We start from the raw sequence: 26,076 nt of genomic DNA, 5'->3' as shown, positions 1-26,076 counted from the left end.
TTATGGTGCCCCTTCCGCCAGGGCCCCGTCACTGGGCCTGCAGTATGCTCTAAATGAGACGAACGATAGTGCAGGCCAGACATTCCTCCGAAGGTATGCCTTCCGGTCAGACTTACTGGCGATAAGAAACTGACGCTGACTGAAGACTGACCAGGCAGCACTGTCGTTAATTGGCGCATCTCCGAGCTGCGCGAGCGATAGCAATTTCCACCTGCGTTCTTCTGATCTGTCCTAGGGCGATTCCTATCACTGCTTGCCTCCCATTCTCAACCATTCTTTAATGGCACTGATTATGATGCCGTGTGTGTAATCCCTGCAGTTCAGGTCGGGTTTGTGAGGTGTTAAGAACACTGGATGCTATATTTACACCGCGGTTTCTCAATAAGTGTTCAGGCTCGTCTATGCTGCAATCATACTCGATGACGGTGCGGTTTAGTGCAATGACACGCACATCATTGTTGCAGTAGAGTCGCTTGCGCATTACACAGATCAGGCGTGCATAGTCGACTACTGGCATTTTATGTGTGCACTTAAACGCTTTACAAAAAAAAAGACACACGCCCCACTGCAAACCCTAAAGTAACCAATCAAGTAAACCCCTTAAACCGTTGAGTAAGCCTTTAGTAAAATGTTACCACTGCGCCAAAGCCACTGTCCCCGATTAAAAGCACGGGCTTCAACCTATGGCGGGCGCAGAGCCGGATCTCTGGCCTCAGGGTTCACCACGTGGCAGCGAAACGCCGCCGCGAACTCCGGCAGCGCCATCACGGGGACGTTGCAGCGTCGGCTTGCGTCTCCGTACAGTCTATCAACGTAGTCGGCGCTCGAACAGAGCGCGTAGCAGGAGGCGACAAAGAAGAGCCTCTCCTCGGCGAGGCTGGGCGCCTTCGCGAGTCCCTCCTTCGAGCGTCGCATGAAGGCCAACCTGTACGCATTTAGGGCGGCCAGGAGAGCCTTGGTGTCCAATTCGTGGGGAGACGCCCGAGGCGCTAATGGCGCAGCGGTGCTTGCGTTGTCATAGCCGACACCGCGGCTTCTTCCTTGTCGCTGGTAGGAAGCTTGGTCGTCGAAGAGACCCCTCAGCACTTCGTCAGCGATGAGGCGTCCGGCGCCGCCGTAGTTGACGGTCGGAGGCAGGTCTGGGTGGAAAAGAGGGAAGGTGAAGTATTCTTCGGCGACGTAAAGCAATGCTCGGAAGGTCCACCGTCGGCTCAGGTGGCTCCCCGGCTTGATGATGTTCGCGAAGCCCTCTTTCTCGAGCCGCCAGCGAGCGTTCATCAGGTTCAGCCAATTGATGAAAAAGCGCGAGCCGGAAGTAGGTTCTGCGAGCACCTTGGCCAAGTGGTTCTCTTTATCCCACGCCGTGGCACCCCGCTGGACTCGGAGTTCGAGCGTGGTGTTGGTGCGACGTTCAACGATGTTAGCGAGAACGTCGCGCACGTTCTGGGTGAGTTTGTTGGACCCTCGCTGCCTGGTGAAAAGGCTCAGCCAGGCAACGCCCACGGCGCTCTCGACCTGAACGAGGCAGCGGCGACGGTGCGCTGACGAATCCAGGCCCGCCAGTTGCAGCGTGACGTCCGCTATTCTCCGGTCGGCCATCCAGCCAAGCTCGCTGGCCAAGCGGAGGCCCAGGCTGAGCGTTAGCGCCTCCCGCGTCTCTGACTTGAGTCCAAGCAGGTAGACGACGGACCGGAGGAGGCCCGGGATCTCCACTTGCACGATGTCGTCCGCAGTAAAGCGCCGCGCCCAGATGAAGTACTCGTTGAGAAGCAGCAGCAGGCGTCCGGCGGCGATTCCGGGAGTCGCGGTGTTAGTGAGGTTGCGGATCGGCATCCGCAGGACCCGCGGTTCGCTCTCGGTAATGGCGGGCCCCAGCGCCTCGAGCGTGAGCAGGTCCATCGCTTGAATTTTTGTGAGCAGCTCACCAACCCGAGACTCGGGTACGTCGAAGAGACGAAGCATCGTCACGACGTACTGTTGGTACCGCAGAGACGGAGTCCTCCCGGCCGCATGAACGGCGAACGTCCGCATGGAAGCGATCCAGGCTCGGAAGGCGGCGCTGTGACCTATCCTTATTACGGGCTCCCCCGTCCGGCCGTAAGAGGCGGCCAGCTCGAAGGATACCTGGAACCAGAGGTGCACGTTCCAGTTTCCGGAGAGGTCAAGCAGCACCTCGAGCAGGTCCCAGCTGGACATCTTTGGCCATGGCATGTGGCGCTCGACCATGAACCTTTTCAATCCCTCCAAGCTACTTTCGGAGAGGTCCATGCAAGACTTTGCCAATGCGGCCACCCTCTTCTGGACGTTCCACTCCGACGACACCGCGGCACCCGCTGTGCTGGTGTTGCTGGTAGCCAACTCCACTGCGGCGAGCGCGCGGACGAGCGTCGCGTCTTCGGCAGCGTCCACGACGGACAGCATACGGTGGTGGTGCTTCCATCCGTCGCAGACAAACCGGTAAAAGTTCTTGCAGGGGTCTTGAGACCGGTTTCTGGAGGACTCGATGGCGACTCTGTACTGCCGGCAGGCGGTTTTGTTGCAGCCGAGTATCAGTCTCCAGTCCGGGTGATCTCTGTCCGATCGCCGATATCTGAAGTGGAGTGAAGCGCGGTGCCAGACGCGAACCCACAGCGCCCCGCCCATGTACAGGGTCAGGGCAATGGTGCCTAAGATGCCCGCGGCGAGCAGGACGGCCTTGGTTCTCTGGTTCATGCGCCAGTTCGTCTGCCGTATGACCACGTCGACAGCGCCGCGTCCCTGCGGTTGTGGGCATGAGGAAAAGCGGAATTCACTCAGTGACACGAATATGATAACGTCACGGAGTGTACGTCTAAAATATAGGGCAGACCTTGCAGACTATAACTACCCTTGCCTGGTTGTGGAGGAAACTGAAAAAAGGTTATAGACACGGTTGGGTTTTTGGATGACCGGTAACTAATTGTGCATACTTTCAGAGACAGATAGAGGAGGGAAACAGAGATGCGGCAAAGTGCGGATGGTTGCAAGTATTATTTAAGCAATTTCCTGTGATGTACTGTTGTTGGCCTGTGGGCTACAGTTCCCTTTATGTGATCATTAGCAGCCCAATTGTTTTGTAAGACTTCTTCGACCTTTACAACGTATATGAAAAGCTACAGTTTGTCATCACTTAGTCAACTGTGGTTTACAATGAAGACCTCTCAATGCAGGTTATGAAAAGGATGAAGTTTTCGCGAACGTTTATTTTGACGTTATTTGAATAATGCGCTTAAGTGCTATAACCAGTGAAGGAGCTACGGCTGCGTGGACGTTGGCACACTATAACGGGCCGTGGGTGCACGCACCAACGTTGTTAGGCCTGAATCAAATTTCCGTCGGAAGCATCTCTGCAGGGTCATCATCCTACGTTACGAGGTATTACGATCCTGGTGGAGTGCTACTCTTTTCATACTCTTTCTCGGACACTGGCTCACCACGCCCCGGCTCTCACCGGCAATTGACACGGCAGAGAATTGAAGGAAACGAATGATCGTATGTTCAAAGAGTGAGCGATTATTCGTGTCGCCGATGGGAACCACGGTGTAACGGTTGCATCTTGCCGACACCGTAAGCGGATATTCCAGGTAGTTATTTGCTTATGGAGGGCATACGCCTGTGCTGGCAAAGCTTGTACACTGAGATAACTTTTATTCTGTCGGCCACACCGGTAACGTAGCTAATCGGTTGTAACTGGTACCGCCAGTTTGGTTTCCCTGAGTGTTATCTGACTGCGTGTAAAAGAACATCGCTGTCTAAACCTCACCTGGACCGCTGACTGCGACCCTGCTTGCAGCCGTACCGGCACGCAGTCCGCCTCGGCGTGTGCTGCGACCCAGTCGCCTCGCGCCCGAGTGTCAGGCGCTGGCTGCGCAGCCCTCCGCACCTCGCTCAGTTCTGGCAGCCCGTGCTGCTCGACGTGCTGCAAGCCCGGTTGCCTCGGCGGGGAGTGGACTGATCCGTCGCCGTCGCTGCCCGACACATCCCTGAGCCGCTCCAGCTCGGAGGAAGTGCTGGAGGTGCTTCCGCTTCCGCTGCTCCCGTGCGAAGCGTCCGTCTCGCCGTCGACCTCGGCGACCTTCTTGAAGTCCACGCTGTAATCGTCGCCGCTGACCCCGAGCATCGCCCTAGCTGCTGCCTTGAGCCGGAGACGGTTCCAGCCGTGCCTGGTCTGTCAAGCGTCCGCTGTCGGCATGCAGCGCTGCTCGATCACGCGCCACGTTGCGAACGCGGCACGCCTGCTCCGTATCTTCTTTCTCCTTTGCCCCCGTGGCGCGCGGGAGGCGGCGCGGGAGATTGGTCGTCGGCTAATGGATTCTTACGCAGCAACAGTGAGGGCGCAGGGAGGTCCACCACATAGAGTCCAGCTTTCTTGAGCATCACTTGTAATTGTGGAATAACTGTGCTGTTATGAATGTACGGATAAAAATGGTCTATCCTTTCGTTTGTGTATCAAAATCTAGCTTTTATTGTTTTTCTGCGCTCGCAAAGAGTAGTTAAGGCTGCTATAGAAAAACTTGAGGGACACTTAAGATTTCGTCTTAATGGCGTGACGACATGGCATTAATGGGCCCATGTATGCGGAATTGGTCATTCTCTGCTTAGAATTCATAGAACCGTGGAAATACTCATATATACGACTCTTACATGGCAGCCATCCGGGAACCAAGCTGTCCTCTGATGAGGAGACTGAAGCCGCTGTCGTGCTTTTTGAAGCGAGAAGCTTCACTACGCTAGTCAACACCGCGCTTCGCGCGAGCCGGCGTATGTCGGAGCACTAGTGACGTCACGCACGGCGCAGGTGGCCGCGGCCGACTCTGTCGCCTTTTCTCTCTCTCTCACTCCCTAGTCACGCCAAGCCACAGGTGTTCCGCAACTGCGCAGCGCCGCGCCTTTCCTCAAAATTCAACTTTTAAGTTTTCAGTTTTCTCTTTCTTAATTCTTTCCCTCCCTCCTTTATCCCTTCCTTTACGGCCCGGTTCGGGTGTCCACCGAAATATGTGAGACGGTTACTGTGCCATTTCATTTCCTCAAAAAGCAAACAAAACAAGTGAGTCGACGCCGTTCATAGAGTTATTGGCATTGACAACTTTGAAAAGGCCGTTTATTTTGCACGAAATGAAAGGAGCACAACCGGCTCCGTGGGTCAGTGGAGACCCCAATCTCGCTTTCATGTACGTGGCGTTGGTGCCCAACTTCAAAAGCCTGCTTTGATTGCTTTCCGCACACTGGATAGGCAGCGCGCCCTCCCTGCCACCCTGGGAGGTCACATGCAGTTAATGGTTGATCGCGACAGATTGATCACCAAATGAACGCTGCGGCATAGGTACTGCTGCAGTGCCGCATGTCAGCCACAACGCTGTCAGCGCTAATTCATTCATTCCACATCTCTCTCTGACCACGAATCAAAGCACGAATGAGGCGTCCACATATCCAGGGAGCCAGTTATGCGCCCTTCCTTTGCTCAAAGCCATCGCCATCTAGAACATCGCCAACGCCAATGAACACAGTGAACGCCGATATCTTTCGCTTTGTATATCCTGGATTAGCAGAGCTAATCCACATTAATTTTTTTGGTCAGAATTCCGTGTTATCGTTAGTCACTCGAGAGGCTTATCAGGTCGGTGCATGCTATTCCTGGCCAACTCACTGGGGATTACTGCCGTGTCTTATAGCACAGATGATGACCGGCGACTTATCTGCTGTGACCTCGCAATTTCGGGTGTACAGTGGCGAATTGTTTGTGTTTATGCCCCTGTAAAGCAGCGTGATAGAAGGCTATTTTTCCTGTCACTAGTGGACTATTTGTCCTCGGATCGTAAAATTATGCTGCTGGGTGATTTCAATTGTGTTTGTAGGGATGAAGATCGAGCAGTGTAAAGTAAGCGATATGTCCCTAGTGCTGCTTTACTTACTGATTTGGCATGCGAACACAGCCTGGTTGATGTTGGGCAAAATAAGGGACATAACATTCATTTCATTCATTTTCAGTGTTCCTCTAGTGCTTGGCTTGACAGGATTTACGTCTCAGCAGACATGTTAACCAGGGTTTTGGTTACTGGGTGCCGCCCATATTCTTCAGTGATCACTGCATGGTGTCTCTTCAAATAGGGAGGTACAGTCGGCGCATGCACCATCCTCGATGGGAGCTGTGGAAGCTGAATAGCTGCCTGCTCTCAGATGAAATCTTCAGACGTGCGGTATCTAGCTGCTTCAAAGACACGTGGTCACGCGGTGATCTCTCAGTTTTGCAAAAATGAGACTTATTCAAACAAGAACCAAAAAACATAGCCTCAGCAAGAATCGAGTTTTTGAAGAGACATCACCTTCGAGAGCTCGGCCGTGCTTTGGGCGAGCTACGTGAGTTAGAGAGGATTAGCCCAGGTGCCTATGTAGAGGATATCACTTCCGTAAAAGCATAGCTTCAGCAGTTTGACACCGAAAGATACAAAGGGCCTTGATAAGATCTAGGACCCGTAGGTTTAAGGGTGAGCAACCATCTTGTCGGGCCCTGAGTGATGAATGGCAGATTGCTCTAGCTAAATAAATATTGGAAATTAAGTGTGGTGGTTGCACATACAGCGATGGTCCTGGTATTATTCAGGTTTTCTTTGGCTATTATCGGAAGCTGTTTGGTGGTTGTGCGGCAACAAATGTGACATCAGATTACAGTCACTTATTTGAACCCTTGCCCCGACTTGACGACGAGCAGCGTGTTATAGTGGAGGGGCCTATCATTAAGGACGAAATTAAATCTGTCATTTCTGACCTTACGGCTCATAAATCTCCTCGGCCAGACGGCATTACTAGCGAGCTCTATAGAACATTTTCCACTTGCCTTCGCCTGTCTTGATGGAGTTTTTCCAGGCTTATTACGATGTTGGTTTTTTGCCCCCCACTTTCTATTCTGGACATGCTATATTAATTCCAAAAAGCACAGATTCATATCGGTTGCAAACAGTTCAGGGATATCGTCCTGTTTCCCTATGTAATGTAGATTACAAACTTTTTGCAAAGGTTCTTTGTAATCGTCTGCAGCTAGTTGTCGCTCACTTAATAGGCACGCATCAGGTCTGCGGTATCAGAGGCCGCAGCATCCAAACCCATATTCATATTGCACGTTCAGTAGTGGGCACAGTATCAGATGAGATCGTACAAGTAGCTCTAATTCAGATTGACCTTGCCAAGGCCTTTGATAAAGTTCGTCACGATTTCTTGTTTGCGGTCTTAGAGCATGTAAATATTGCAGATGTTTTGCTTAGGGGCAAAAGACTGTGATATACAATCTGAAGACATAAAACTACGCAGGAGACAGGAAAAAGAAAAGATGCAGACAGGACGAGCGTAGTCCTGTCTGCATCTTTTCTTTGTCCTGTCTCCTGCGTAGTTTTATGTCTTCAGAATGTCTTACCAACTAGCCTCTCATCACACACTTCTAGAATGTGATATACAAGGCTGATTGTTAACCAAGAGCTAACCAAACCTATCCCATTGAAATTATTTGTTCGCCAAGGCTGTTCGTTATCGCCTTTGTTGTTTGCCCTATATCTTGAACCCCTTTGCCCCAGAATTATTAACTGCATGCACATCTATATGTGGTTTCTCCTTGGCGCAGAGTGAAATTAAGATTTGAGCCCATGCAGATGATGTCGCTCTCTTTTGTTCTGACAAAAAGAGTGTGCTTGAGGCATTGCATTTCACTGAAGAGTTTTGCGAGGTATCAGGTGCGGCTCCTAATCTAGATAAATCCAAGAGGTTTTGGTTGGACCATTGGGGTACAACGCCAAGTCATTATGGTGGCATAAGCTGGGACTGCGGGAGCTTTGTCTGCCTAGAGGTTCCTCTTCTCCAAATTCGCAACAATGGCGCCTAACGGGATTCTCAGATAGCCTACATGTGGCGACAAACCGAGGCTTGGATAGGCAGGGAACTATCAGTGTTTGCTCGGGCTCAAGTCTGCAACATTTTTTTTATTTGCAAAACTTGCCTATGCGTTTCAGGTTCTCCGCTGTGCGAGTAAGAAAATGCAGGTGATGCACAGAATATTTGCTACGTTCGTATGGCGTTCTCAATGGGAACCCATGAGTCGCGTTAACCTATTTCTTTCTCTAGAGTCTGATGGAATCGGCCTTGTTCACTTATTCGTCCATCAGCTCGTTTCGCGTTTTTTTTTTCTTTTTCAAATTGTCAAACCACCCTTTTTAAGTAGCTGTGCTTATTAGGCGTCTCGGTGCTCATTTGCATTTCCCATTCGCACCAACGGGACACACTACTGAGTGGCCTTTTTGGGGATTCCTTAATGAAGTTGCTGACACCTTCAATTCCCTCACTGCGCTTTTCTTTAGGCTACCTGTATAGCCTTTCCAGAAGGCAGATGACTCAGACACAGAGTATTTGTTCCCTGTGCCGTTGTATCGGCAACCTTTTATGGAGTTCCTTGACGCCAGTGTTTTAAAACTTGTTAGGCGAATGTGCATTTATTCTCACGCGAAAACATTCTTATTTAAGCTGCACACATCCACGCTGCGTGTGAAGGCATGGCTTCATACTAAGGATATGATTGCGGCCTGGACGGTGAATTGTCCCCGGTGCGATACACCAGAGACAATTGACCATTGTTTTATTCTGTGCATTGATGCTATATTCTTAGGCTGGGACATTTTTCAACGAACAATTTAGAAGGACATTGACATCACACCCCACAGTACGTATCCGTTTTTTGGCTGCGGAGAAAAACGGTGTTGTGCCATATGATCTATTTACGTTGTCGGGACTATTTAGTCTCTGGAAGAGCCGCATGTTGGACCGCCACGCCAAATTACCACGGTCGTCTAACTCTTTGTTTCGTGAACAATGCGCTTTGGTGCGGGAAGTATATGCTGTCCTGAAAGCGTCGCCTAGGTGGCTCCCATATTTGGATGCATGTGTGTGCCTCCCAGAATTTTGATGTTTTGGAAGCAGGGTTCATACAGGGGCAAGGTGACCTGGTGTTTTGTGGCGTAAGCGTGGTTATCCGGCAATGTTTCAATGGAATAAAGAAAAAAAGGCTGTTAAGCGATGCGCCACTGCCCTGTCATGGCAGGTGCTGCCACCGGTGAGGCTTGTCCTATACCTAGGTTGCTCTTGCCGAGCAATTATCCCGACCAGTCATTAAAACTGCCACCTGTCACGGTGGTCAGTCTGCTCACAACCCGGTGGGCAGGTTGTGATGGCGCCACAAGGTCACGTGACCAAGGTGGCCCACCTAAGTTTTTTCCCTGAGGCTGTTTCGCTCAGAACGTCGACGACGGCGCCGGATTTTCTGCAGAGCGGGAGTATTTACTCTAGCGCGTTAAAACCTGTGGGGTGCGCGCTTTTGACAATAATTGTATAGGGCGACCGTGAAATATTGTAAAATGCTCTTATAAACATTTTTACGTTAATGGGGTAATCTTCTGATGCGTACCAAAAAGTTGTTTTTAAAGTTTGTCGTCCGCTCGCACTTTGTAGTTAAGACTGTCATAGGAAACTGATGGGACCCGTTTTTTTTTTTACGATAAATACCAGAAAACTACAAGCTTCTCGAGGAGGTATCTGAGGATATATGGATTGGTTTTGCGCAATCGTACGATAGGCGAAAAAATTGCGTTCTTAAATGATTTTCCCGTTGGAAAAACGCGCTTATCCGGAACTTTTGGTCGGCAATTAAGTTTTATGTGATAGCATCGGACTCTCACCTGAGCAAAAACCCGGTGTGGTCCGGCATTGTCTAGGAAAATTCTGATTGGCTGGTAGGCAGTGACGTCATCTGCGACGATACCAGGGTGTAGATATCCCATTGGCTGGAGAGACGTGACATTACCAGCCCGGTGCCCTTATAGAAATGGTCTTTAGATAGTCTATTGACTTCTTTTAAACTCTATTGCCTTCCTATAGACATTTCTGTTTCTTTATTCATAGTCTATAGACAATCTATTGACAAAAGTCTACTAGAAGTGTATGGCCATAAATCTTTAGAATTTCTATACAATGTCTATAGGATTTGTATTGTCTATAGAATGCTCTCCGGGGTTTGTGTATAGAGAGAAGTCTATGAACAGTCTATAGACTGACTAAAAAAAATTTTGTAAGGGTGAAGACCTGACCAGATCGGAGGGTGCTCTGCTCATTGGTTGAAGGGAAGTGACGTCGCCAGAGCATATTTTTCTCTGTGAAGCATACACCTGACAACTGTCGCAGCTGGCATGTTGTATAATGGAAGATCTTGGGAGCAAACAGCGACCTGGGTCTCTCAAGACGCCCCCAGTCACTTCCGGCAAAGGCACCAACAGCTGCGAGTGCTACATCATTGCCAAAACGTAATCGAATTAGGTGCCAGTGTGCTTTGTCTTTATTGAGCGATGTTTATTGCCTCGGGACATAGATGGGGTAAACAATGGTGGATGAGAGAAAACGATGATTAGAAAATGAGAAAAGGTTGGCCGATATAATGAAGTCAAGGAATGAGTGGCGATGCGGTCCCTGCGTTCAAGCAGTGTATGATGGATTGTCCGGCGAGAGACCTGCTGCCGCCAGGTGTCTGATTCTCGTCGGCTTCCTAATCTTGCCCACAAATAGTGGAAGAAGCTTTCTCTTGTTTTAAACTACTTGGAAAGGTTCGGACTTCACCCATGGGCTTTCCCAAGGCAACAGATTGCAGTTTTTAGACATTGACATCACCCTTAAAGACCAAAGCTTTTGCTGGATGTATCGCCCTCGCGCACAAAAAGAACTAATATGCCTTATGATTCCTCCCATTCAAAGACTGTAAAGCGCGCCGTTGCTCAGATGTGCCTGGAAGCGTCGCTGAAGAAATCATGTCGCCATAAATCAGAGGAAAGCTTTCAAACCCAGATTCGGAAGTTGGAAAAAGCAGGCTTTCCAACGCCAATCTTAAGCGGAGTAGCTGAAGCTTTGCTGCGAAAATTGTAGGAAGTAGTAAAAAAAGGTGATCAAGATGAGGTCACCAAAAGCAAAAGTAGACCTGTTGTCATCGCGTACACCCATTATGTGGCGCACAATTTGAAGCATGTGGCAAAAAAATATAAGGTTCCTGTGGGTTTTTTTTTTCCGCCCCAAAGAAACTGGCTGGCTTGTGCGTTAAAACATCCCAACAAGATAAACGAAACCATGTAAAATGAGACAGGCAGCTCCGCTTGTTAAATGTGCCGTGAGAGTCGTCTATCAGATTCCTCTCACATGCGGAAAGAAGTACATCGGACAATCCGACCGCTGTATTAACGACCGATTAGCGGAACATAATCGGGATTTACAAAATGGCACTGGTTCTCATTTTCCGCATCATTGTAAAGCCTGCAGAGAAGAAAGGAAGATTAAGTGTGTGGTAAGGCTGAAAGAAGCAAAGGTTTTAAACGGAAGTAAGACCCAGACAGCCCGTGAACTCTTGGAGGCCTTCTATATTAAAAGAAACTGTAGCGATTGTGTTAGTGCCCCATCTATTACCATTTATCAGAATGAAACTGCTTTTTTAGATACACGGGGCTGAGATACGTGTGTGCCTCACCTATCTTTTATCCACTTTTTTTGTAAAACCCTCTCGCGCATGTGTGGTTCTTGCTACCCATCCTGATTTGTCCTTATATTCATTCGCATTGGCGGTGAATAAACAGTTGGAAGTTGCGCCTGTCCCGTCTCGCTTGCTATGCGTTGTCTTTTTCGGCGCTACAACCCTTTTCTGGAAACATGCACCAACTAGCCCCCCCAATAAGTATTACTCAGTGCCGGGCTAACCCACAGCAGGTGGTGAGTATCGGCCTTAGTATTCAGGAACTTGCAAACTATATCCTTGCAAACTATAGCCCTTCACTACGGCGTCTCTCATAGCCTGAGTCGCGTTGGGGCGTTAAACCCCCATAAACCATAAAATAAAACAGTAAAAGGAAAAACAAAGAAAAAGAAACTACGAAAAGAAGACAAAGAGAAACCGAAATTGCAGCAAATAGAAAAAAAGAAAAATGTGGGAGAAAGAGAGGACAGGGGAGGGATTTCGCGTTTCCGCTCATCAGCAGACTTAAGTGCAATTCTGTAATTATTGTCCACGTTCTGCGACAGTTTGGAGGCAGTCTGTTCTCAAACTTTTCTACACAAGTGCATGCTTTTGCTGAAAGGTGCTTATTGAAAGCCTTTCTTAGGCATATCACTTGGTTCCAGCCGCTCAGATCTCCCAGTTCATGATTAGCAGCACAAGTGTTTTGCGAGAGATGCAGGTCACGGGTGACCGTATACATCTGCAGCCTTATGCAAGCGATGAAAGCAAAAACGATCTTCCAACTCCCTTTGCGCGTAAAGGGAGTGTGCAGGCCCTTCTGCTTTCTACCGAAGAAGGAATATTGCTCCTCGGTTAATTTAGGCGGAGTAAACAGGATCTAGAAACAGTACAGCAGCCGGTTTCCACTTTTTGGGACTGTACCAGTTTTATTGCAGGACGTGATCTTTGAAACCACAAAGTGCTTTACAGCTGTGGTTGCGTATGTTGTCACACGCCGGAGTTGTTTACCTGCTGTGATCTTATAATTGCAGTGTCACTGTTTTCACAGGCGCTATGTCGACCATATGAATAAGTAGCGGTCATCGGTATTTTCCTCTTCGTTTCTTGGATGCCCGTGCTCTACCCAGCAGGACGTCGAAGCACCACAATGCAGCGCACTCGCAGCACTATACGACTGCAAGCAGACTCGTACCTCGCTTTCAAGCACGTCATTTTGAAACGGATATGCTTTTAACCGCAAGATGCAGATACCACTTCATGCGTCCCCTGATTATGCTTAGTTGGGAAATGTGTACGCAACTGGGGAGACACACTTGGGCTGTCACCCATCAGCAGTTTCCGCAAATAGGCTATGTTGGTCAAATGGTTGGGTGAATCCCCCAAGGTGGAGAGCATTTGTAATCAGGGAGTAATTACTCATTGGCATCCACTCAAGCGCAGCCATACGGCTACAAAAGAAATCTGTACAGCTTTCTCAGAAACTTGGTAGTTAAAGAAAAATCCGTCCTGGTCCGGGGTTCGAACACCGGACCAGGACGAATTTTTTTAACTACCAAATTTCTGAGAAATTACTCCCTGATTACAAAAGGACTATGTGTGTTCCTGTTGAGAAGTTCCCCCGTTAGGTTTGCGGGGCTTGTCCTTACACAACGTTCGCAAATCGCGAGTTAATCTGTGTTATAACGCAGTACTCATCGCTCACGCAGGTCCATGGAGTCCCCGCTGGGCTTCTGCCGGGCCCGCCATGCCAAGAGCGCCAGCGGCCCCGTCGGAGTCGTGAGTGGCCTTTCCGCTTCTTTATTCTCGCGTAGTGGCGCCACACTGGCGCATGGCACGCGGCCTATGTACACGACAGTAGCAGTCGCAGGCGCTGCTACGCAGTCATCGTTGAATCCTTCCGTGGGCCTCCGCGACTGTCCGATTTGTGTGGGTGCATCATCTATCACTGCTGTGCACAAACCCCATACACCATAATGCTACGTCGACAGCCGTTATTGGGGAAGAAACCCGGAGCTCGCCGATTTTCTCTCGTGACTGACCAAGGCGACCGAATAATTCGACCAATATGGCCGCCAGCCCACTTCAGATGGAGCTCAAGAGCTTGCCCGCGGTCTTACTTTCCGGACGGGCTCGAGCCCTCAGTACACCCTCGCTGGAGAAAGATTAATCAGCCGTAGGAAAATTGCGCGACAATATCGATTGGCGGGGTCGAATACCCGCCGGCGGATAAGAAGTGAAATAAGAATGAAGAAAACATCTGGAGGCGCTTACAGACGAGGACATATCCGATCCCGGCTAGCCTTATCCAGTGGCACCCGGGACAATTCTCAGATAGATGCCGGCTTTGTCAGGGCGGGACAGATTTCCTACACATTATGTGGGCGTGTCCTGAAGCATACAACGCGCACACGGAGACTAAGATGGCAGATGAACTTTGGGAGAAACTAATGCGCAGCTCAGACTCTGAGACTCAGCTTAAAGCCATCCGACTGGCCGAACACGCCGCCCGAGCCCACGGATTCCAGGCCGTCGTCTATAGGCGGTTGGGCCCAAGCCTATCCCATATCCGTCGCAAAATAAGGTTATATACTACTACTCGTGACGGTATCGACGACTTAAGAAGGGAACAGACGTGAAGAGGGATGACCAAGGGAAACAGTTATGAGGAAATGTGCAGTAAATACCTCACTCTTGATGGACACCTCAACCGTCCTTGTTTAAATTCACCGTGAGCAAACGCCCAACCAGACAGTCGCCCGTGAGGCACCCAAACAAGCCTGTCAGACGTCCAAGCTGTAGGTCGCCTCTGAGACGCCAAAGCGGGCAACCAAACATGAGGGCGTACGAACTAGCGCCTCCAGACGGAGGTGTTAGGAGATTGGGGGAGCTTGGAGAGTTGTCCCCGCTCTGTAGCTAATAGCCGCTTTCGGCTAGCGTTGGTAACCTACTAGAATTGGGAAGACCGACCAATGCAGCTCCAAATCTGTCTCTGCCCCACCCTTGTGCCCTAACTTTTCTCTTCCCAAATAAATACCTTTACGACTACTACCACCACTAAGGATGTGAAGAAAACAGTGGCGCAGGGATGCATCGCCGCTTCTCTTTTCGTACAAGCCGGCCACGCACCGAGGCACCCTAGCAACGTAATCGCAGCTGCACCATTCCGCAGGCTCTCTCCGGCGCTCTCTCACTCTCACCCTGGCGCAGCTTTCGCGCCAGCGAGACAAGTGTCGCATGCGCAGTTGGGCCCACTGTCCTCGGCCCGTGAGAAGCCAGGGGCACGGCGAACCACCGGTAGTGTTCAATGTGCAACTGTATAACAGCTCTTGCTGTAAAATGTAAAGGTGCCCTAGTGCAGGGCTCCGGAATAATTTAGAATGCTTCGGTTTCTTTGGAATGCACTGGCATCGCACAGGTGGGGATGCAGCGATGGCGTAGAGGTAGAACGTCCGCCTCGCGTGCAAGAAAACCGGGGCTCGAATCCTGGTGCCGCGCAGTTCTGCACCGGGTTTGAACCAGGCCTGGGGTGCGGCCTGATCTCGGTGTCCACAACCGCCAACGCACTGTCTCACCAGAGCAGGATTTGGCCACCCTGCTGTAGTACTTGGCCACAACCGTCTATGGACAAATCAATTAACCGTCAGTCCCCTGCGGCTGCTGAGCAACTGACCAAGGCGGTGGTCAGACCTGTGACGCAGCGGAGGGCACTAAGAATCTCTGCCTCTGTACAGGTCGCCATTGGAAACTGAACCGGGTAACGTTTAACGCTAGAACCTTATTTAGTGAGGCTAGCCTAGCAGTGCTGGGTGAGGAACTAGCAGGCATTAGATGGGATGTTATAGGACTTAGTGAAGTTAGGGCAGGTGAGACGTATACAGTACTAAAGGACGGACACATACTGTGCTATCCCTGATTAGTGGATAAACAAGAACTAAGTGTGGGATTCCTCATTAATCACGATATAGCTGGCAACGTAGAGGAGCTCTATAGTATTAACGAGAGGGTAGTAGCTATTAGGCTCAATAGGAGGTACAAGCTGAAAGTGATGCAGGCCTACGCGCCTACAACCAGCCATGATGACCAGACCGTTGAAAACTGCTCTGAAGACGTGGAATCGGCAATGTAGTACAAAGTAAAATCACAGTACATTGCACTGATGGGCGACTTCAATGCGAAGGTGGGCAAGAAGCAGGCTGACGACCACGCGGTAGGTGACTATGGGATAGGCTCTAGGAATATCAGGGGAGAGTTATTAGGAGAGTTCGCAGATAGAAATAATCGATGGATCATGAGTACCTTCCTCCGCAAACGAGATAACAGGAAGTGGACCTGGAAGAGCCCCAATGGTGACACTACAAATGAAATCGACTTCGCACTATGCGCTCTACCTGGCATGCTTCAGGATGTGGAGACCGGTCCTCGGAAAGGTACGTTGTAGCGACTACAGAATGGTAAGGTCCCGAATTAGCTTAGACTTGAAGAGGGATCGAAAGAGGCTAGTGAAGAGGAAGTCCATTAATGAGTTAGCGGTAAGAGGGAAAATCAAGGAATTCAGGATATCGTTGCAGAACAGATATTCCGATTTAACTGAGGAAGACAATTTCATCATGAATGGATCGTGTTTCAAGAATGAATCGTGCTTCACGATTCATTCTTTCCAAATTCTCTTATCGCACGAGTGTAACCCAACTGATATCCCAACTTGAACTTCATACTCTAGCATCCCGCCACAAACTACCTTGCCTTTCTCTTTACCATAAGTTTTTTCACAGCTTGTCACCCGACAGCGTGTTCATCCGTCGAGCCCATCGTTTATCCCCTCATAGCCATTCCGGAGCCATCTACCCCCAGCGCGTCCATACAACTACGTTCCAAAAATCATTTCTTCTCTGTACTGCGCTGGATTGGAACGACCTTCTCGGCCACATCACTCCTTTAACAGATCTTCAACTGTTCAAGAGTGCCATCGAAAACCATTTTTTGTTCATAACTGCTGTACCCCCCGCCCACCATTCATGTAATACCCCTTAAGTGGAACCTTTGAGGACCTAATAAATAAATAAATAAATAATGTTCATACATTGAATGATAATCTGACTAAGAAACGCCAAAGCATGAAGGCGTCTAGTCCTACAGACAGAATACAACTAGCAGAGCTATCGAAGGTAATAAATAAGCGCTACGGAGGGGGGGGGGGGGGGGTGTAGCCGACGTAAGGAAGTTTATTGTGGAGATAATCGAGCGTGCTCTAAAGAACGGAGGTAGCCTGAAAGCGGGGAAGAGAAAATTAGACATACGTAAAATCCAGATGTGTGCGATAAGAGACAAGGAGGGCAATGTCATTAGTGATATGGATAAGATAGTTGAAGTAGCCGAAGAGTTCTGTACAAATCTATACAGTAGCCAATGTAATCAGAATGTTAATGAGAGAGACAGTAGCGCACAGCAATGCGTCATCCCACCAGTAACGAAAGACGAAGTAAAGAAAGCGTTGGCGGAAAGGGGGGAGCAATGCAAAGGGGGAAAGCAGCTGGTGACGATCAGGTAACAGCAGATCTGTTGAAGGACGTAGGGGAGATTGTGCTAGAAGAACTAGCCACCCTGTATACCCAATGCCTTATGACCTCGACCGTACCAGAAGCTTGGAAGAATGCAAACATTATCTTAATTCACATGAAAGGAGAGGTCAAGGACTTGAAATATTACAGACTGATCAGCTTACTGTCCGTTGCCTTCAAGGTATTTACTAAGGTAATCGCTAATACAGTCAGGGCAACCATAGACTTTAATCAACCAAATGATCAGGCATGCTTCAGTAAAACGAGCTCTTGGGCCCTTCTTTCTGTGTTAACCAACAATTACCTTCTGTCAATGCTTTAATCGTCACCATTGCCTGCACCAGTTTCCGATCAAGGTACATCGCCGTCTGTCTGAGGAAAGGCCGGATTCCCGAAGAAGTGAGTGCCTTTTTTGGCCCTGTTTCCCCTTCGTGGGGACATGTGAAGCGCCTTGGCAAAGTTCTGCAATCGAACCTATGGCGACAAGTGCGCATTTACCAGGACTTGCTGTCTGTGCGTGTCTCTCGGTGTCTAGTTCTTCTTTTGTGTGTGTTTTTTTGCGCTGCTACTATGCCTAAGATCAGGCATGCCTTCGTGAAGGATATTCCATAATAGATCATACTCACACTATGAATCAGGTGATAGAGAAATGCGCAGAATATATAACACCGACCCCTATATATATATATATATATATATATATATATATATATATATATATATATATATATATATATATATATATATATATATATATATAGAGAGAGAGAGAGAGAGAGAGAGAGAGGGGGGGGGGAGGGGGGTTGGTTTTAAACTGCGCATAAAATACTCCAAGATATCTATAACGACTCTACAGCTACGATAATCCTCCATAAAGTCAGCCATAAAATTCAGATCAGGAACCCTATGGACACATCGCTCCTCTCTGAGGATTTGATCCTCGGCGCTTGGCCAGATGGTTTTAGAACTGTAAAGGCAATGCGAGCGCTCTCACGCTTTTTGAGCGACACGGACCTTGTCTCGCGTTCGTGATGTCAGAAAGTGTGCCTTGTTTTTTTTTAAGTAGTTTTTCATCTGCCTCCTCCCATCATCATCGTCCCCCATCGTGACCTTCTTTTATCTCCTCTTCCCGTCCCCCAGAGCAGAGTAGCAGGCCAGATATTTATTTTTCAAGCCAACCTCTCTGCCTTTCCTATCAATAAACCCTCTCTCTCTCTCTCAGATCAGGAACGGTGTCAAGCAGGGAGACACGATCTCGCCAATGCTATTCACCGCCTGTTTACAGTGGGCGCTCCGAGGCATGGATTGGGAACAGGTGGGTGTAAGAGTTAATGGAGAATAGCTAAGTAATTTGCAGTTCACGGATGACATTGCCTTGCTAAGTCACTCAGGAGATAAACTATATACGAAGCGTGATGAATGAGTTAGACAAGCAGAGCAGAACGCTAGGTCTAAAAATTTACACGCAGAAAACCAGAGTAATGCTGAACATTCCAGCAAGGAAACAGCAGTTCAGAATTTTTAGCGAGGTGCTGGAAGTGGTAAAGGAATACGTCTACTTAGGGCAGGTAGTGACAGTTGATCCGGATCATGAGGAGGAAATGACTAGAAGGATAAGAATGGCGTGGGGCGCATATGGCAGGTTCTCTCAGATCATGAATGGCAGTTTACCTGTATCGCACAAGAGAAGAGTGTACAACAGCTGTATCTTACCAGTACTCACCTATGGGGCAGAATCGTGGACGCAAAGAAAAGGATTCAGCTTAAGTCAAGGCCAACTCAGCGAGTTATGGAAGGAAAAATCATAGGTGTGATGTTAAGAGACCGGAAGCGGGCAGAGTGGGTGAGGGTACAAACGCGGGTAAACGACATCCTAGTAGAAATCAAGAGGAAGAAATGGGATTGAACAGGGCATGTAATGCGAAGGCAGGATAACCGCTTGCCATTATGGGTAACGGAGTGGATTCCAAGAGAGGGCAAGCGTAGCAGGGTGTGGCAGAAAGTTCGGTGGGCGGATGAGATGAATAAGTTTGTGGGGATACGGTGGCCGCAGATGGCAAAGGACAGGGTTAAATGGAGAGATATGGGAGTGCGCTTTGCCCTGCAGAGGGCGTAGTCAGGCTGATGATGATGATGACATTCTAACAAAACTTCCCAGTTTAAACGCTGAAAGCCAAGGAAAAAGTTTTTAATTACAAAAAATTCTCCGGGCGCATCTAGTTGCAAGAATCTTCCATGGATGGCGCCACCTACACTATGTGACAGAGTAGCCGCGTTTACATGAATGCGACAGAAGTCGACTCCAGTCCAATTTTTGCGGGAAAGTGCAAAAACGTCGGGGCAGAAAGTAGAGGACGTGTCACACATTCCCTCTAAAAACCCGCTCTTTCGCTCAAAAAGGGGACTAGAGTCGACTTTTGTCGCATTCATGTAAATGCCGCTACTGCAGTTATCCAGCGGAGACCGACGCCCTCTGTGGTCGTGGGCACCGTCGTGTGGCCGAACTATTTGGAGGAGTGACAGCTGCGCGCGCTCCGCCCCTATGACCTTCCCTCCATTGCCGAGAAAAGCTGTCACCGGTCGTAAAAAGCGCGGTATACCTATTGCAACGCTCAGGACTACGCTAGACGCTGCGCAGAAGGCCGGGATGGTCCGAGGAGGCGGGAAACTACGCTGCGTTGTTAGCTCCGTCGTTGGTTCAAATTCCGCTCGTGGAGTTGCAATGGCAGTTTCTTTTGTCTGCTGCTAGATGCCCTTCGGACGTAAATTTTAGGGACGCTACGGTTTCAGTTCCGATCTTGGCTTCTCCGCGGTTTCAGAGTGGTACGTGTTCTCTCGAGTTTCCCGTAGACGGGAGCTAGAAGGATATCCAGCTAATAAAATAACATTTGAATATTCATTAAAGAAAATGTCGCACTCAGTGAATATAACGAGAGCCTCCAAACGTTGTTTTTTTCTCGTTCATAATAAAAAGTTATTTCATGATTCCGTAACCAGTGCCGTCTTTTACTTGGTTTTAAATGTATAGTTATAGTGAATTCTGGTGTCTCGACATCGTTTGCAGTAGAGACCCGAGAACGATCTTCCACGTTTTTTTTTGGTTTTGCAAGATCCACCGTTCACGAGCAAAAATTTTGAAAATTGGGAAATTGTAGTAGACCCGCCGCGGTGGCTCAGTGGTTAGGGCGCTCGACTACTGATCCGGAGTTCCCGGGTTCGAACCCGACCGCGGCGGCTGCGTTTTTATGGAGGAAAAACGCTAAGGCGCCCGTGTGCTGTGCGATGTCAGTGCACGTTAAAGATCCCCAGGTGGTCGAAATTATTCCGGAGCCCTCCACTACGGCACCTCTCTCTTTCTTAACTCCCTCCTTTATCCCTTCCCTTACGGCGCGGTTCAGGTGTCCAACGATAAATGAGACAGATACTGCGCCATTTCCTTTCCCCCAAAAAAACCAATTAAAAAAATTGTATACTGTTATGGAAATATTGAAGGTAATCGTCCATTACTCTGATATGTAGAAAAATCTTTCTTTTGAAGTGTTCCCAACGATCGCATCGAACAGTCAAGACGGCCATAGAAAACCAATTGGGAACGCTTTTGACGATAGCGATCGAAAAAAAAATACTAGACTGGCGTCGGATGACCTGCGGTTATATTGATGGTTATATTGAAATCTTCCATTATATAAAAAATGCGTTAGTAAACGGTTTCTCGCTCAAAAACGCTTTTGTCCAGAATTGCTGTGTATGGATTGGAAGTTGGAAATTACAGCAATGAGCACCGGCGGTGATGAAATAATTGGGTTTTTTTTTTGGGGGGGGGGGGGGGAGGAAATGGCGCAGTATCTGTCTCATATATCGTTGTACACCTGAACCGCGCCCTAAGGGAAGGGATAAAGGAGGAAGTGAAAGAAGAAAGAGGTGCCGTAGTGGAGGGCTCCGGTATAATTTCGACCACCTGGGGATATTTAACGTGCACTGACATCGCACAGCACACGGGCGCCTTAGTGTTTTTCCTCCATACAAACGCAGCCGCCACAGTCGGGTTCGAACCCGGGAACTCCGGCTCAGCAGTCGAGCGCCCAAAACTGAGTGCAAGCGCAAACAAAACAAAATCTCGTGGTGATATGCATGGTCGTTGTAGACGCGGTGTGTCACGGCGCATGGCTCGGCTGCTGGACGAAATACCTTCGTGGCCTTCGAGTTGCGATATTTCTCCCCTCCGTCTTCCCCAGCAACCGTGGGCGTGGTAATAAACATGCGTCCGCCCCACGGTACAGAGACCGCAACAGCTTGCGAAAGGAATATTAGAACCATGCGTCACCAATTCGTCATCGAGTCGACGCTCGGTGCGCGGTCTAGTGCATCGCCGGTGCCCATAAGAAGCCTTGTTGCTTCTCCCTAAACGGTTGAATGGATGGAAAGTCACCATTGGGGGGGGGGGGGGGGGGGGGGGGTCTGGCGCCCCAGCTATGGCTGCAATGGGCCCGTTCTCTCATCGTCGGGGGCCGAAGCGCGTCGGGAATCGTGGAAGATGTAATCTCTCCGCTAAGCTGGACGTGGAATGCTGATAGCCGGGGCGTGTGTCATGTTCCAGCTAAGGCTGTCGCAGAATCTTGAAAGAACAAAAAAGCGCACCCGCTGCGGTGGCTCAGGGTTTAGGGCGCCCAGCTACTGATCCTGTCGGGTTCGCAGCCTGTCGGGTTCGCTTCCAGTCCACGCACGCTTGTCAGGTTTTGTATCGTCAGAGTTCGGGATTTTTTTCAAGGTGATAGGAGTTGTCTTCTTCAATGGTCTGGACCTTAGGAGTGCGTCAGATGCTATAAGTGCACAGATTACGAGCAAATCTGTTAGTCTGCATAGCTCTCATAAAGGATGCACTTCCACTCGCGGGATGCCAGGGGACGCTGCTGTCGCGGTCGCTTTTCACCCCCTCACACTGAAGTCCTTTCATTGCTATCAAGGGTCTATGGCACTCTTTATTTTCTTTAACCGTAAAAAATGTTCAAGTAACGCATGATGTTGGGCTAGTCGGTTCATAGTGATTGCGAAAAGCTTCCCGAAGACGTCCTACAGAGGACAAACTGGCCGTTGTTTTAATGAGCGCGCTCTGGAGCGCAGGCGATCCCTGCGCACCGGCATGGGAAGTAATCCACCCATGCACTGCAAGAGCTGTGACAGCGAAAATTGCTGCCCTTATATGGAGAAAGCAAGATTCCTTGCTAAGACAAAAACAAGAACAGAAAGAGAGCTTATAAAGGCTTACTTCACCTCCAAAAGGGTTGACAACTGTGTCAGCTCGCCTTCGTTATCTCAAGTCAAGGAAAGAGATCAAATTCTTAAAGGGACACATCCGGGCTTTCCATCGGTTCTAATGACACGTGGCCCTGTCGATGCTGTCTTCGCCCTGCGCGCGATGTTTTTCCGTGTGTCGCCTGGTCGTCATTTTGATAGCCTTTATCAGCGCCCTGTTTTCACAAAATAAAGTCAGTCCGAAGTTCTCCGCTTTGTGTGTGCGTCTTTATGCCTCTTCTTGTCCCGTCTTCTTCGCATAGTTTTTTTTTTATAGTTCAGTCATTCGGGCTTAATAGCTGCCAGTGCAGCTGTCACTGATTGGTGGAGGCAATAGCGGCATTTTCGAGCAGCGATTCCCTTCATTTCATTTATTTACCTTAAGGGCCCTTTTGGGCATTACATATATAGACGGCAGTACAACTAAACAACATTGGTAGTACATGCACATGTGATGACCCCCATAATGCGCAGGTCCACACGGGACGGAGAGGCAAAGAGACACCGTATGGCTCAGTTTAAACAAGCAGGTATATTCAATAATTACACATGATTAAGATTATACATCAGAGGCTAGGGCGTCCGAGCTTACGTGCCGACGACTTCATGGGGGCGAAGGAGTGGCTCCGGAGTTGGGCTCGAGCGGTTGCTGGCAGAAGCTGCACGCCGACGGGCTTCGGCGCTGAAGGCCCTCTTCGCGAACGATGTCGTCCTGAGCGTGCTTGCAGTAGAATTTCAATAGTCGTCCGTTTCTTCGAGGATGGTTCACAAACCCTTCCTCTAGTGTCGTTCGGCTTGGAAGATGAACAGGAGGCGAGCTTGTAGATGATGACAGCAGAGCATAATTTTACAACAGAACTTTGCACTTCTTTACTCATCGACCGGGCAGGTTAGTGCCTAAGTAGCATCACATTACATGCTAAGCATGAAGCCCCAGCTCAGACTGGACTGCATCCGTTTACATGTGCTTTTAAGCACTTGATTAACAAAGGACTAAGGGCGGTCATTTCCAGTGGCCCGCCCAAAGCATCAATTCTCCAATCCAAAATAACATGCGAGATGGGGACAACCCCCTTGGGTTGGGCTTAGCCTCGAACCCAGAGTCTGTTAACAATACAAACTAAATAAACAACAAAAACGCCACCACTCTCTCTCAAGTGAGAGTATACACAGGCTCTCTCTTCGGAGCTAATTCACTAGCGCCTGTCTTTCCACATTCTTGGCGAGTACTGCCTGTCCGCCATGACAGGTGTCCGTCACGGCCCTTCTGGGAAGCTGTGGGTGCCTTCCCGGCGATAGCCCACGACAAAGGGGGGGGGGGGGGGGGGAAAGAATGTTGTCCCAGTGGCCCGGAAATTGGGGAGGATAAAGCCTGTTTCCCCGGGGCGGCGGCGGGTCCGGTTTTTCTGGTCGTCACTCAAAGAGCATGGCTGGGTAATTGATGATGCCGCTGTCACGGGTCTCCGTCTACGCCGCGCCGTCGAACGTGGATCCTCGTAGCATACACGGAATGTCACACTCGCTCACCCCCCAGAAGAATGTTCTCCGAACATTTGAGTCCACGCAGCTCCCCTTGTCTTTCTGAATCGCCTCGCACAGTGCGTCCGACAAAACACTTTTCGCTGCACTCAACACCACTGCACAACACCATATGCCTCCGCTGTCAATACTGGCGTCTCCAGGGGCAGCACTGATCTTTTACAGATAAACATGAAACTCAGCACCCAAGCCTCTCCTTTCTAGTCCAAACTGGACGAAATAAATTTACCACAGTTACAAAGGAGCTCCCACTTCAAGCACGATCACGGCACAGACAAAAATATAGATAACGAAAGGAAGTAGGGCAGGTTCTGCATGCGCTCCGCATGCTCTCCTGTGAAGGTGTTACTTAATGACAGAAAGGTTTAACTACCAACTCCGATAACTTAACACATAAGCACATAGCAATGTTATGAGCTGCGGCATCACACAATTCTAACCAGTTCACAACTCCGCTCTGTTTACGCCATTAGTCCGACTTAGCTTTCCGATTTCGCAGCGGATATCGGCCTTCATGAGTCATACTAAGTAAGTCTGTGCCCCTTTGTCTGCTTTGGGACTCGCGAGGGCTCGTGGCAGGAGCCTCTCCTGGCGTTATCTGCGCGGCAACCTCGCGCGCTTCTTCTTCTAGCAATGCATGAAGTAAATCCGGTGGCATTCCGGCCGTCACCTCGGGCGCCTGCCGAACAAATGCAGGAGAGGGCGTTTCTTGCGAACTATCTGCGCGCTCCGCTTCACTTCTGTCCCCATCAAAATCCGCGCTTTCCCTTTCCTCATTTCGTGAATAGTGAATCGGTGCCGACTTGAGGCGATTTGCGTGTATCCTTATCAAACGCCGGTTCACGTCTCGGACTCTGAAGTTTACCGGAGAAAGCTTCTCGACAACCTCGCACGGTCCTCTCCACTTCGTCTGGAACTTACGAGCTAGCCCAATCTGCCTTTGGCAGTTTTCAATGTACACGCTGTCCCCCACATCAAACGGCGCGTCTCTAGCGCTGCGATCGTGCACCTCCTTCCTGCGCTTCGCCGCTTTCTTTAAGGACTCCTTTGCGATGTCCCTCGCCACTTGCAAGCGCGATTCTAGCTCAACCTTATAGTCGTCCAGTGAAGCGTATGGGACACGACGGGGGCCCTCTGGCACTTCACTCGGCTGGTCCGGGTCTCGGCCGTAGAGAAGAAAGAATGGCGATTCGCCCGTGCTCTCGTGTGCTGCGGAATTGTAGGCAAACATTGCATACGGGAGCCACAAGTCCCAGTCCCGCTGGTCGCGCGAAACGAAATGCGACAGGAACCCGGCCACGGTTTGGTTCAGTCGCTCCACCGCGCCGTTGCAAGCCGGATGGTACGGTGTTGTCTGCTTCTTAGCGATCTTAAGCAGCTCGCAAACTCTCCTCATTAGCTGCGACACGAAGTTCGTTCCCCGATCTGTCAAGAGTTGCCTCGGGGGTCCATGTCGGAGCACGATCTGTTCGACAAATGCTCTTGCAACCGTGTCTGCCTTCTGTTTGGGGAGTGCTACCGCTTCCGCGTATTTTGAAAGGTGGTCGACAAATACTAAAATGTACTTGTTTCCGGAAGTGGTCGTGGGCAATGGGCCCATTATGTCCATACCTGTCCGCTCGAAGGGAGCCGAAACCTCAGGGAACGGCTGAATTGGAGCTGGTCTTCGTCCCTTGGGTGTTTTTCTTTCGAGACAGGAATGACACTTCGCACAGTAGTCTCTAACATCCTGTCGCATGCCCCTCCAAAAGTACAAACGCTCCACACGCCTGCGTGTCTTCGCTACGCCAAAATGACCGGCGCATGGCGCATCGTGAAACGCGCGAAGAACCCTTTCTGTCCACGACCGAGGTATGACGACTCTCTCCCAAGCGGTTTTCTCTGGTCTCCTTTTCCTGGTTGGCCTCGTGCGCCGACACAGGGTGCCGTCTTTGCCAATGAAATAACCTAGCTGTTCGGGGTGAGACGGTGCGTCCTCTAAGCTTTCGATTATTCGCTTCAGGTCCGGATCTTTGCACTGCTCTGTGCGTAATTCGGCGGGGTCGACTACGGGGACAAACTCATCTATAGCTGCCACGGCAGCTGTGCGGCTGAGTGCATCAGCATTCAGATGCGTCTTTCCTGACTTGTGCTCAACTTCAAAGC

At 49.7% G+C, this 26,076-nt stretch overlaps 2 protein-coding genes across 4 annotated transcripts in view; one reads left to right on the top strand and one right to left on the bottom strand.

Moving 5' to 3' along the window:
* Positions 1-26,076, top strand: part of LOC144110350 (rho GTPase-activating protein 45-like) — a 162,683-nt gene that overhangs the window by 9,806 nt on the left and 126,801 nt on the right. For all 3 annotated transcript variants that reach the window (XM_077643204.1, XM_077643203.1, XM_077643205.1), the window contains exon 2: positions 13,249-13,318. In XM_077643204.1, coding sequence (XP_077499330.1) covers positions 13,253-13,318 — 66 coding nt within the window. In that variant the 5' untranslated portion in view covers positions 13,249-13,252. The remainder of the gene's footprint in view (positions 1-13,248; positions 13,319-26,076) is intronic.
* Positions 682-4,250, bottom strand: LOC144109790 (endothelin-converting enzyme 2-like). Its single transcript, XM_077642579.1, has 2 exons — positions 3,782-4,250; positions 682-2,757 (listed from the first exon to the last, which is right to left on the bottom strand). Exons 1-2 carry the CDS (start codon positions 4,136-4,138, stop codon positions 682-684), a joined length of 2,433 nt encoding a protein of 810 aa, XP_077498705.1. The 5' UTR covers positions 4,139-4,250.

This window comes from Amblyomma americanum, chromosome 11, assembly GCF_052857255.1.
Source record: "Amblyomma americanum isolate KBUSLIRL-KWMA chromosome 11, ASM5285725v1, whole genome shotgun sequence".
NCBI classification, from domain to species: Eukaryota; Metazoa; Arthropoda; class Arachnida; order Ixodida; family Ixodidae; genus Amblyomma; species Amblyomma americanum.
This window is presented reverse-complemented; position numbering and strand designations above follow the sequence as displayed.

Excerpts from the sequence above, each read along its gene's own strand:
- LOC144109790 (XM_077642579.1), bottom strand. The coding sequence starts at position 4,138 with ATGCTCGGGGTCAGCGGCGACGATTACAGCGTGGACTTCAAGAAGGTC. Across the intron at positions 2,758-3,781 it reads GGTCGCAGTCAGCGGTCCAG|GGACGCGGCGCTGTCGACGT; the intron begins GTGAGGTTTAGA and ends CCACAACCGCAG.